Source organism: Ranitomeya variabilis, chromosome 1 (genome assembly GCF_051348905.1).
Source record: "Ranitomeya variabilis isolate aRanVar5 chromosome 1, aRanVar5.hap1, whole genome shotgun sequence".
NCBI classification, from domain to species: Eukaryota; Metazoa; Chordata; class Amphibia; order Anura; family Dendrobatidae; genus Ranitomeya; species Ranitomeya variabilis.
Genome location: NC_135232.1, coordinates 461662574 through 461676693, shown reverse-complemented (window position 1 = coordinate 461676693; position 14120 = coordinate 461662574). Strand labels below are relative to the sequence as shown.

The 14120-nt window shown below is 42.6% G+C and overlaps 1 protein-coding gene across 1 annotated transcript in view; it reads right to left on the bottom strand.

Annotated features, from left to right (window-relative positions):
* The window catches only part of SVEP1 (sushi, von Willebrand factor type A, EGF and pentraxin domain containing 1), a 476580-nt gene that overhangs the window by 57907 nt on the left and 404553 nt on the right, over positions 1 to 14120 (bottom strand). The window contains exons 41-42 of the mRNA XM_077250467.1: positions 1456 to 1519; positions 540 to 713 (exon numbers count right to left, since the gene is read on the bottom strand). Of these exons, the coding sequence (XP_077106582.1) occupies positions 540 to 713; positions 1456 to 1519 (238 nt within the window). The remainder of the gene's footprint in view (positions 1 to 539; positions 714 to 1455; positions 1520 to 14120) is intronic.

Sequence of the window (14120 nt, the reverse complement as noted above, 5' to 3'; positions counted from 1 at the left end):
AAGCACATCTGGGACATCATTGGTCAGCAAAGGAAGCTGCCATTGGTGGATCTTGATGATTTGTTTGCTCAAGTGCAGAGTGGTAGAACATTCCTCAGACAACCAACAATAATCTTATTAGTATCACATCAAGTGCATATATTTCTGTGTATGGAGTTCGTTAATATCGATCCGGAATATATTGAGATGTTTTGAAAATGATGTTTCCATTTTTTCATCAACTGCATCACATTAACATGTTGATTTTCAGAATTCCACAAATGTTAGTGTTGTAATTTCAGTGGAGATGAGAATATAACAGTTTGTTTTTTTTATACTATGGCGTAATAGATAATAAATAGGTGTAAGCATGCCCGTTACATTGCTGATGACACCAACATTTTTGTAGTACATAATTTTATGGTCTTAGACTTTGCAGAATTGACAAATTTAAAGAAATCTTTAAAAAATATATTCTTTGGTAAATTAACCTAAATATTACAAGGGTGACTATCTGGGCCAACTTTGTTTCTCTAATGAAGATACACTTAGTTACTTACTCACACACGTAGGAAGAGATGGGTGCCATTGTTTATCCACATGACAGATACTATGGCTTGGTCCATGAAGTTCAAATCCTTGGTTACAGCTATAGTGAATTTCATCTTCAAAAAAATAGCTTTTGCCTTTAATGAGACCATTCTCTATTTGTCCTGGAGCATTACAGGATATCCCTAAAGATAAAACATGTTTAAATAGTTCTTAAAATAGAAAAGATAAAATATAATTTTGGCCTAACAACATGCACAATCAATATATTAAAGGGGTTGTCCAGCCTCAGGTGACAAGTCTGCAATCACTCTATGTGACTGAAGTCTTGTCACATTAACTGCACTACACTTTGTGAGGATTCTCCGGCGGGTTCGTGACTGCAGGTATGTGATTTGCATAGATGTGGTCACATGCCGACTAGACGTGCACATCGTCACTGTATTGAGCAAGGCCGGATGCAGTCTAGTTAGAAAGTGGCCGGAAGTATGCAAATAATATACTTATGGTCATATGAACACTTGCTCCTGACACTGGAGAATCCTCACAGCGCGCAGTCTGTAGTGACATTGAGTGACTGCAGACTTGTACCCAAAGGCTGGACAACCCCTTTAATCTTGTCTTATCTTCCAAGGCAATAAAGAATAAATATGAGGAAAGCAGATTAAGAAGCAGTAAGAGCCATTCTAAAGTAGAAACATCAAAGTTCAGTATACCATATGTCATTAGAAAATGCTGTCAAATTAAAAGGAATATGACATCTTAAAGCAATATTCTAGGAAAGGTAGCTGGCTTATAAGTCAATATCTGACCCTAGTAGAAATTCTTAACCCAATATTGAACATTTTCATTCCGGCTAAATCTTTTTGTTGATACGTTTTCAAGTGGACATTATTTAACAGCTGTTATAACAGTGATGCAAATTACTTTTGCACTGAGGTTCCACTCCACTCCATGATTTGGTAGCCTCACAAACTCTTTCAATTGGACCCTAAAATAAAAATACAAAATCAATAAACTTGCAGAAGAACAGAAAAAAATGTATCGGCAAAGTTGCATTTAAATTCTTTTGGAAAGGTATGCGACTTTATTGGCCTGTAGCATAAACCCATAAATTACACTTGTTTTGGAGATATCGACTGCCTCCCAGAATCTGACCTGACCTGATTCCTGGCATTTATTATGTGCTGAGAGTTAATATGGGAAACTGCTTTGATGGATGACTACTACAGTATATACTATGTATTTTAGTAGAAGCTGGAATTCATCTTCAACTCACAGGGGATCTCTAAGGTAGGTATGCTTATTATTGCTTTACAACAATGCACTAATTAACTAATGCCTGATGTAATTTGGCAGCTGGACAGGTCCTGGGCGGCAGGTTTGTGTCCTCGAGGTGCCAAGATTCGGTGCCAAGATTCGGTGATGTAAAGGATTTTTCTATGGGCCTGGATTCATGGATCCGGGTTTTATGAGCAGTTCAAAGAGTCGGGTGGGATCAGCTGCTCACTTACCTCCAGTTCCAGGTTTTGGAACAGGCTATAAAAGGAAGTTCACCTGCCTCATTTGTTGGCTGAGTGGTGGTGTGCAGGTCTTTAGTGTTCTCCATCTTTGATAAGGACTAAAGAGTTGGACACTGACCTGAGCTGGCAAACCCGTACTACTGTATGGGCTATTTACTTTATGTTTTCACTTCGTGTCAGAAAAGACTGTTTTGTTTTGTTACCCTGACCAGTTTATGGATACTTAATAAACCGCTTCTGTGTTTCTACTGAAGAAACCGGATCCCTGTGTGTGCACCATCACTTACCAGAGAGCTGATCCCTTGCACTAATGATAACAGTTTGCTCACCACAACAAAAATTCATATATATTTTCTAAAAAAAATGATTGGCACTGTCCCTTTAAATAATAGGTAATATTCTGCACAACATTTTTTTAAAAACTTGAAAGCTTATTCTCTTCCTCAGAAGTGTGCCTATGATCCGTAAGAAACATTTGGCTTGTTTGAAATATGCATGAATGTAATTTATCATCAATTACTATATTTTTAAGTCTCTCTCTTCTTCTGTTCCTGTAAAATAGGCAGCATTTGGATGCTTTAAAATGCCTTCTGTTATAATATGTGAATTCCAATGAATCTTCTAAATATCCCATAGATATGACCCTTCTTAAAGTTTAAGAATTCAGTTCTCAAGTTAACATTACAATATACAGTTGTGTGAAAAAGTGTTTGCCCCATTCCTAATGTGATAAACCACAGTTAATTTATGTTTTAAGTGTGGGGCAATCACATTTGCACACAGGCCCCTGTACGTTTGGATTTTGTTTTCCCTTAATAATAAAGACCTTCATTTAAAAACTGCATTTTGTGTTTACTTTTGCTATAATTGTCTAATATTTTAATTTGTTTGGTGATCTGAAACATTTAAGTGTGACAAACATGGAAAAGAATAGAAAATCAGGAAGGGGGCAAATACTTTTTCACAAAACTATAGGTACTCACAAAATAGATGTAATTAAAGGGTGACTATCTGCCCAAACTAAGAAAAATCACATCTTTAGTGTTCTAATCGCTGTTTCTGTTCTGCAAAAACTAGAATTTAATGATATACATTAATTAGTGTGTTTCGTGCACCTTTAGTATTGCCAAGAGGCGAAGTGCACCGTTCTGTCCACTGGTACTGCAAACCCTGCCATCTTCACTAGTGATTAACAGCACTGGCTTGCCTGTGCTTTCTCTGTGCTCACTCCAAGTAAGCCAGTGGTGTTAATCACCAGTGAGGTAGGCAGACACATGTGAAAACAGTGGGAGGACTGGTGTACTGAACTGTTTGGCCACACCAAGGGTGCACAGAGCACCCAAATTAGCATATATGATTAATATTTGATTACCCATCAGTTTCTGCAGGTCGGAGGCAGCAAAATACGAAAGGTGCTATTTGTTGGAGCTGTATCCCCTACAAAACTACGTTCTTAGTTTATATTGTCAGTTTGGGATTCTCAGAAATAAGGACTGTAGCAAGAACTTATTTGCTACCACTAGGGTTGAGCGAAACGGATCGGTCATTTTCAAAAGTCGCCGACTTTTGGCAAAGTCGGGTTTCGTGAAACCCGACCCCAGCGTGGGATCGGCCACACGGTCGGCGATCTTCGCGCCAAAGTCGCGTTTCGTATGACGCTTTCCCCGCCATTTTTTCAGCCAATGAAGGAGTGTGTGCAGCGTGATGACATGGGTTCTGGCTCGCTTTGTGCGGCGTCACATGGGGCAAAACCACCAATTTTGCAGGGACGGAGGAGAGAGAGAGAGAGAGAGAGAGAGAGAGAGAAAAAAAACAAAAAAAACCCCCATTGACTTGCATTGGGTTTCGTGTTTCGGTCGGGCCCCCGACTTTTCACAATAATCGGCCGATTTCACACGATCCTTCACGAAACCCGACTCGATCCTAAAAAAGCAAAAGTCGCTCAACCCTAGCTACCACAATCTTATGAACATTATATACAGGTCCTTCTCAAAAAATTAGCATATAGTGTTAAATTTCATTATTTACCATAATGTAATGATTACAATTAAACTTTCATATACTATAGATTCTTTATCCACCAACTGAAATTTGTCAGGTCTTTTATTGTTTTAATACTGATGATTTTGGCCTACAACTCCTGATAACCCAAAAAACCTGTCTCAATAAATTAGCATATCAAGAAAAGGTTCTCTAAACGACCTATTACCCTAATCTTCTGAATCAACTAATTAACTCTAAACACATGCAAAAGATACCTGAGGCTTTTAAAAACTCCCTGCCTGGTTCATTACTCAAAACCCCCATCATGGGTAAGACTAGCGACCTGACAGATGTCAAGAAGGCCATCATTGACACCCTCAAGCAAGAGGGTAAGACCCAGAAAGAAATTTCTCAACAAATAGGCTGTTCCCAGAGTGCTGTATCAAGGCACCTCAATGGTAAGTCTGTTGGAAGGAAACAATGTGGCAGAAAACGCTGTACAACGAGAAGAGGTGACCGGACCCTGAGGAAGATTGTGGAGAAGGACCGATTCCAGACCTTGGGGAACCTGAGGAAGCAGTGGACTGAGTCTGGTGTGGAAACATCCAGAGCCACCGTGCACAGGTGTGTGCAGGAAATGGGCTACAGGTGCCGCATTCCCCAGGTAAAGCCACTTTTGAACCATAAACAGCGGCAGAAGCGCCTGACCTGGGCTACAGAGAAGCAGCACTGGACTGTTGCTAAGTGGTCCCAAGTACTTTTTTCTGATGAAAGCAAATTTTGCATGTAATTCGGAAATCAAGGTGCCAGAGTCTGGAGGAAGACTGGGGAGAAGGAAATGCCAAAATGCCTGAAGTCCAGTGTCAAGTACCCACAGTCAGTGATGGTGTGGGGTGCCATGTCAGCTGCTGGTGTTGGTCCACTGTGTTTCATCAAGGGCAGGGTCAATGCAGCTAGCTATCAGGAGATTTTGGAGCACTTCATGCTTCCATCGGCTGAAATGCTTTATGGAGATGAAGATTTCATTTTTCAGCACGACCTGGCACCTGCTCACAGTGCCAAAACCACTGGTAAATGGTTTACTGACCATGGTATTACTGTGCTCAATTGGCCTGCCAACTCTCCTGACCTGAACCCCATAGAGAATCTGTGGGATATTGTGAAGAGAAAGTTGAGAGACGCAAGACCCAACACTCTGGATGAGCTTAAGGCCGCTATTGAAGCATCCTGGGCCTCCATAACATCTCAGCAGTGTCACAGGCTGATTGCCTCCATGCCACGCCGCCTTGAAGCAGTCATTTCTGCCAAAGGATTCCCGACCAAGTATTGAGTGCATAACTGAACATTATTATTTGATGGTTTTTTTGTTTGTTATTAAAAAACACTTTTATTTGATTGGACGGTTGAAATATGCTAATTTATTGAGACAGGTTTTTTGGGTTATCAGGAGTTTTAGGCCAAAATCATCAGTATTAAAACAATAAAAGACCTGACAAATTTCAGTTGGTGGATAATGAATCTATAATATATGAAAGTTTAATTGTAATCATTACATTATGGTAAATAATGAAATTTAACACTATATGCTAATTTTTTGAGAAGGACCTGTAAATGTAGATTCTACAATGTGACATATGCTAGTAGGGATCAATTTGGGTAAAACATATTGTTGGTGCTGTGAAGAACTGGGTTTATACAGTGGCATGTAAATGTTTGGACACGCCCGGTCAAAATTACTGTTATTGTGAACAATTGAGAAAGTTGAAGATGAAATTATCTCTAAATGGCCTATATTTAAAGATAACACATTTCCTTTGTGTTTCAACGAGAATATGCGCTGCTCAAAAAAATAAAGGGAATACTAATATCCCACATCCTAGATATCACTGAATGAAATATTTCAGTTGTAAATCTTTATTCATTATATAGGGGAATGTGTTGAAAACAATAAAACCTAAAAATTATCAACGTAAATCACAACTAATATCCCACGGAGGTCTGGAGTTGGAATGATGCTCAAAATCAAAATGGAAAATGAAGTTACCAGCTGATCCAACTTCAGTGGAAATGCCTCAAGACAACGAAATGATGCTCAGTAGTGTGTGTGTGGCCTCCACGTGCCTGCATGACCTCCATACAATGCCTGGGGATGCTCCTGATGAGGCGGCGGATGGACTCCTGAGGGATCTCCTCCCAGACCTGGACTAAAGCATCTGCCAACTCCTGGACAGTCTGTGGTGCAACGTGACGTTGGTGGATGGTGTGAGATATGATGTCCCAGATGTTTTCAATCGGATTCAGGTCTGGGGAATGGGCGGGCCAGTACATAGCTTCAATGCCTTCATCTTGCAGGAACTGCTGACACACTCCAGCCACATGAGGTCTGACATTGTCCTGCATTAGGAGGAACCAAGGGCCAACCGCACCAGCATATGGTCTTACAAGGGGTCTGAGGATCTCACCTCAGTACCTAATGGCAGTCAGGCTACCTCTGGTGAGCACATGGAGGGCTGTGCGGTCCTCCAAAGAAATGCCACCCCACACCATTACTGACCCACTGCCAAACCGGTCATGCTGAAGGATGTTGCAGGCAGAAGATCGCTCTCCACGGTGTCTCCAGACTCTGTCAAGTCTGTCACATATGCTCAGTGTAAACCTGCATCTGTGAAGAGCACAAGGCCCCAATGGCGAATTTGCCCTTCTTGGTGTTCTGTGGCAAATGCCAAGCATCCTAGACGGTGTTGGGCTGTGAGCGCAACCCCCTTCTGTGGATGTTGGGCACTCAGACTATCCTCATAGAGTCGGTTTCTAACCGTTTGTGCAGTCATATGCACATTGGTGGCCCGCTGGAGGTCATTTTGCAGGGCTCTGGCAGTGCTCCTCCTGTTCCTCCTTGCACAAAGGCTGAGGTAGCGGTCCTGCTGCTGGGTTGTTGCCCTCCTATGGCACCCTCCAAGTCTCCTGGTGTACTAGCCTGTCTCCTGGTAGCACCTCCAGCCTCTGGACACTACACTGACAGACATAGCAAACCTTCTTGCCATAGCTCACCATCCTGGATGAGCTGCACTACCTGAGCCACTTCTGCAGGTTGTAGCGCCCATCTCATGCTACTATGAGTGTGAAAGCACAACCAACATTCCAAAGTGACCAAAACATTAGCCAGAAAGCATTGGTACTGAGATGTGGTCTGTGGTCCCCACCTGCAGAACCACTCCTTTATTGAATGTGTCTTGATAATTGCCAATAATTTTCATCTGTTGTTCATTCCATTTGCACAATAGCATGTGAAATTGATTGTCAAACAGTGTTGCTTCCTAAGTGGACAGTTTGATTTCACAGATGTTTGATTTACTTGGAGTTATATTCTGTTGTTTAAGTGTTCCCTTTATTTTTTTTGAGCAGTGTATATATTTTTATCTTTTACATTTTCAAAATTACAACAATTAAACTGGGTTGATGCAACAGTTTGGGCACTCTGCATGGTGAGTACTTAGTAGTTTCAAAAAATCACAGCTTGTAAATGTTTTTTGTAGCCAGATAAGAGCCTTTCAATTCTGTCTGAGGGATTTTCATCCATTCTTCCTTGGAAAATTCTTTCAGATCTATGAGGTTGCTGGGTTTTCTTTTTCTTCACACATACTGTACCTTTGATCATTGTGGCCAAAGACTTATATTTTAACCTCATCGGTCCACAGGACTTGTTTCCACAATGAACCAGGCTTGTTTCAAAGTTTTTTTGCATACTTCTGACGTTGAATTTTATGGTGAGGATGCAGGTGAGGTTTTCTTCTCATGGCTATTCCAAGAAGGCCATCTTTCTGCAGGTGTTTCTGAACAGTAGAACAATGTACCACAACTCCAGGGTCTGTTAAATCTTTCTGAAGGTCTTTTGCAATCAAGCAAGAGTTCTGATTTGCCTCTCTAGCAATCCTACGAGCAGCTCTCACTGATATTATCCATTGTCTTCCAGAATTTATCTTGACATCCACTATATCTGTTAACTGCCATTTTTTAATTATATTTCAAACTGAGGAAAGGACAACTTGAATACACTTTGCTATCTTCTTACAGACTTATCCTGTTTTGTGGGCCTCCACCATTTTCATTTTCAGAGTGCTAGGCAGCTGCTTAGAAGAACTCATGGCTGCTGTTTTTTGGCACAAGGTTAGGGTTTCTATAAAGCTTGGAAATTTGCATCACCTGGCCTTTCAAAACAATGACAGTGAACAAGCCAGTCTGAAACCTTTGGTAAAAGTTATCTGAGCACACAAATCTCCAATAGTTCCCACAATCTTGCATTGACCCATATTCCTTTTTGTAAATGTTAAAATGTAAAACATGAAAAAAAAAAAAAAAAAAAAAAAAAATATATATATATATATATATATATATATATATATATATATATATATAAAAGTTTGGGCACCCCTATTAATCTTAAGCTTAATGTTTTATAAAAATTGTCTTTTTTGCAACAGCTATTTCCTATTTCAGTTTCATGTATCTAATAACTGTTGGACACAGTAATGTTTCTGCCTTGAAATGAGGTTTATTGTACTAACAGAAAATGTGCAATCTGCATTCAAACAAAAGTTGACAGGTACATAAGTATGGGCACCTCACCAGAAAAGTGACATTAATATTTAGTAGATCCTCCTTTTGCAAAAACAACAGCCTCTAGTCGCTTCCTGTAGCTTTTAATGAGTTCCTGGATCCTGGATGAAGGTATTTTTGACCATTCCTCTTTACAAAACAATTCCAGTTCAGTTAAGTTTGATGGTCGCCGAGCATTGACAGCCCTCTTCAAATGATCCCACAGATGTTCAATGATATTCAGGTCTGGGGACTGGGATGGCCATTCCAGAACAGTGTAATTGTTCCTCTGCATGAATGCCTGAGTAGATTTGGAGCGGTGTTTTGGATCATTGTCTTGCTGAAAGATCCATCCCCTGCGTAACTTCAACTTTGTCACTGATTCATGAACATTATTGTCAAGAATCTGCTGATACTGAGAGGAATCCATGCGTCCCTCAACTTTAACAAGATTCCCGGTGCCGGCATTGGCCACACAGCCCCAAAGCATGATGGAACCTCCACCAAATTTTACTGTGGGTAGCAAGTGTTTTTCTTGGAATGCTGTGTTGTTTTGCCGCCATGCATAACGCCTTTTTGTATGACCAAACAACTCAATCTTGGTTTCATCAGTCCACAGGACCTTCTTCCAAAAAGAAAATGGCTTCTCCAAATGTGCTTTTGTATACCTCAGCCAACTCTGTTTGTGGCGTGCTTGCAGAAATGGCTTCTTTCGCATCACTCTCCCATACAGCTTCTCCTTGTGCAAAGTGCGTTGTATAGTTGACCGATGCACAGTGACACCATCTGCAGCAAGTTGATGCTGCAGCTCTCTGGAGGTGGTCTGAGGATTGTCCTTGACTGATCTCACCATTCTTCTTCTCTGCCTTTCTGATGTTTTTCTTGGCCTGCCACTTCTGGCCTTAACAAGAACTGTGCCTGTGTTCTTCCATTTCCTTACTATGTTCCTCACAGTGGAAATTGACAGGTTAAATCTTTGAGACAGCTTTTTGTATCCTTCCCCTGAACAACTATGTTGAATAATCTTTGTTTTCAGATCATTTGACAGCTGTTTTGAGGAGCCCATGATGCCACTCTTCAGAGAAGATTCAAACAGGAGAACAACTTGCCAAGTGGCCACTTTAAGTAGCTTTTCTCATGATTGCATACACCTGGCTATGAAGTTCAAAGCTCAATGAGGTTACAAAACCCAAAAAAGTACTTTAGTAAGTCAGTAAAAAGTAGGTAGGAGTATTTAAAACAAGAAAATGATAAGGGTGCCCATACTTATGCACCTGTCAATTTTCATTTGAATGCAGATTGCACATTTTCTGTTATTACAATAAACCTCATTTCAAGGCAGAAACATTACTGTGTCCAACAGTTATTAGATATATGAAACTGAAATAGCTGTTGCAAAAAAAAAACAATTTTTATAAAACATTAAGCTCAAGATTAATAGGGGTGCCCAAACATTTTCATATAACTGTATATATATATATATATATATATATATATATATATATATATATATATATATATATATATATATATATATATGTACTAGATGGTGGCCCGATTCTAACGCATCGGGTATTCTAGAATATGCATGTCCACCTAGTATATTGCACAGCCCACATAGTATATTGCCCAGCCACATAGTATATTGCCCAGCCACGTAGTATATTGCCCAGTTACGTAGTATATTGCCCAGTGATGTAGTATATTGCCCAGCCACGTAGTATATTGCCCAGTTACGTAGTATATTCTCCAGTGACGTAGAATACAGCACAGAGCCACGTAGTATATTGCACAGCGACGTAGTATGCAGCACAGAGCCACGTAGTATATTGCCCAGCCACGTAGTATATTGCCCAGTTACGTAGTATATTGCCCAGTGATGTAGTATACAGCACAGAGGCACGTAGTATATTGCCCAGTTACATAGTATATTGCCCAGCCACATAGTATATTGCCCAGTTACGTAGTATACAGCACAGAGCCACGTAGTATATTGCACAGTGATGTAGTATACAGCACAGAGCCACATAGTATATTGCCCAGCCACGTAGTATATTGGCCAGTCACGTAGTATATTGCCCAGCTACGTAGTATATTGCCCAGCCACGTATGTCACAGGTTAAAAAAAATAAACATATACTCACCTTCCGAGGCCCCTTGTAGTTCTGTCACCTGTGTGCGGTGCAGGCGGCAGCTTCTGGACCCAGGGAGTGATGATGTCACGGTCACATGACCGTGACGTCATGGCAGGTACTTCTCGCGCAGGCGCGCAGGACCTGTGATGACGTCGCGGTCACATGACCGTGATGTCATGGCAGGTCCTTCTCGCATACCATCCTTGCCACCGGAACCTGCCACTTGCATGGAGCAGTCACTGGAGCATCGCGAAGAGCGGGAAAGGCGGCGAAGATGAGTATATAATGATTTTTTATTTTTTTTATTATTTTTAACATTAGATGTTTTTACTATTGACGCTGCATAGGCAGCATCAATAGTAAAAACTTGGTCACACAGGGTTAATAGCGGCGGTAACGGAGTGAGTTACCCGCTGCATAACGCGGTCCGTTACCAATGGCATTAACCCTGAGTGAGCGGTGACTGCGGGGAGTATGGAGCGGGCGCCTGACACTGACTGCATGGGAGTAGGGAGGGACTAATCGGACTGTGGCCATCGCTGATTGGTCGCGGCAGCCATGACAGGCAGCTGGCAAGACCAATCAGCGACTTGGATTCCATGACAGACAGAGGCCGTGACCAATGAATATCCGTGACAGACAGAAAGAACAGACAGAAAGACGGAAGTACCCCTTAGACAATTTTATAGTAGATATATATATATATATATATATATATATATATATATATATATATATACTAGATGGTGGCCCGATTCTAATGCATCGGGTATTCTAGAATATGTATTGTAGCGTTTCACCCGCTACGGGTCTTGGGGACACTCGCTTGGCAGCAGAATCATCATAGACAGGCACGGTTCCTCACACAAATCAGTCCATATGGTTTATTCAAACTCCGCATAAACCAGACAGGGTACAGTCCATTTCATTACAGCCATGAAACATTATAAGACATCAGACAGTTTGTGTAGCAGATAGGCTTCTCTGCTGTATGTTATGATCCCCTTGTCCGGGGTTACCTCTCTAGGTCCTCAACACAGACTGCCCAGGTCTACGGTCTCCAGGTGCTTCCAGGATGACTCCACTCCCAGGAGTCTCCAACACTGACCGTCCAGGTCTACAGTCTCCAGGTGCTTCCAGGACGACTACACTCCCAGGAGTCTCCAACACTGACCGTCTAGGACCTTGCACAGGAACAAACGGCTCCATACACAGGAACCTCAGAAGACCATGTGACCCACCCCCTGGTCACATTATCTACCCTTAACCACTCCCCTGGGTGGGAGTGTGGGTGTGTGTGACTAGTTTGACCCTCCCATCTCTCATAACTAGCCCTGCCAATCTCCCATTAGAAATACACAATTACTTGTGGGACTACAGGTCCCAGAACACAACATAACTTTAGACTGACAGTGCAGAGTGTCCTCCTCTGCAACACACATACCGGCCATTCACAACACTGCCGGACTTTGTCTCGTCACAATTATGCCTCCAAGTGCATCTTGCAGCGCACACACAGCACCCCCTGGCTGTAAAATTGGTCACTACACCACATAATCCCCCCTCTGTTCAAACCCGTGGGGGTTGAACACTTGTCACACACCCAGGATCTCGTGACCGGGTACGCAAGTCACCTTGCCCTACCAGTCGAGAGGACCGTCTCAGTCGGATTTGGGCAACATGGTCAATCTGGCGTCGCAATCCCCTTGCACCCATATGACCTATCTGGAATGACTCTTTGTCAACAAATCCGCTACCGGGTCTCCCACGTAAGTCACTCAGCGCTGAGCTAACTGAGGAGTCACTGCCTCTATCTCTTCCTTCAGGCTGGGCACTTCCACCCCTTTGTTTGTCCACATTTTGGGTTGAAAGTGGCTGCCATCTTCCATCAAATGGGTGCAGCAGTCCCGTAAGGCGCCGTCCTTCAACCCTTAACTGCTCCATTTCCTTCAGATATACCATGCGATACTCCAGCAGAGTCCATATTTTGCTAAGACTCTCCATTGTTCCTACAACGAAGAAGGGAACCATACCCTTTTCTCAGGGTATTTGGTCTTCATGGACACCAGGTATTCTCAACCTTACCACACCAGACTTATCCACCATCTCTTGCATGGCTTGACCATTCCTTCCAATGACTTTCTTCACCCTAGAGATGGGTACCTGTATTACATCTTCTCGAAGACCCCGAGCTTTCCTCACATGCTCCAGTCGTCTAGCAGCTTCTTCACAAGGTGCAACTGGTACCACTTCTTTGCATCCTTTACGTCTCCGGCGATGGGAGGACTTTTCCTTCTGGTGGGGCTCTTCTTTACTGTACTCCCTTACTTCCTCAGAGTCACAGTCACCAGCATAGTCTGTGTCATACCCCACAGTATGGTGAACCCCCAAGTCACACTCTTTCCGGGTGTCAGCTCCACACGTTTTATCTACCACATCACTAACAGTCATATTGTGGCACACATTAGGTGACGTCATGTCCGTAAGTTGGGACCCTCCACCATTTTCCTTGGTCACACCTGACTTAGGACTGTCAACTATAGGGGGTGCATTCTCTGCATTCATCTTCATACACATTAATTCCACAGACACTTTCCCTTTTATCCACCAGTCCCACTGGGTCTCCAAATCTCGCCCTATTACCATAGTGTACAGTAAGTCCGGGACTACTCTTACATCGTGACACGTGGACTCCTCTGTCATGTCAATGTAGAGGCAGGCTGCCAAATGTCCTTTAACGTCCCCACCTGTGTCATTCACTCTTGTCCCTAACCCAGGTGACACAGTGTATTCAGAAGGGGATCTCAGCAAAGTCGTTTTACTCCCTGGGTCTATCAGTCCTATCACACATTCACCATCCAACAAAAAGGAGCACTGTCGTGATAAACCATTAGCTGAGCAATCCACAGTATAACATGGACCTACATAGTACAATTTCCCCTGGGGCCCATCGGTCTGCGTCACCCCTTTAACTTCAGGAGGCTCCGCCCTTTTTTGGGACACTGGCATTCCCCAGGTTACCGCTCCCTTTTGGGACTCCACCCCCTTTAGGGTTATCACCCCTTTTTGGGCAATTACTCCCTTTTGGGATACCACCCCCTTTTGGGACTCCGCCCCTTTTTTGGCAACCATCCCTGTTTGGGTTTTCCGCCCCATTTTTGAGGATGCTACCCTTTAGGGACACCACCCCTTCCCCAGGGTACACCTCGTGGACTTCCCACAGTACTTTCAGGCACCAGTTCGCACCAGAATGTCCCTGGGCTTGCACTGGCCCTTTAAGAGTCTGCACAACCTGGAGCACAAATTTATTTATTTTTTTCAACTTTCACCAGCTCTTGCTGGCACTGCTACAGCTCCT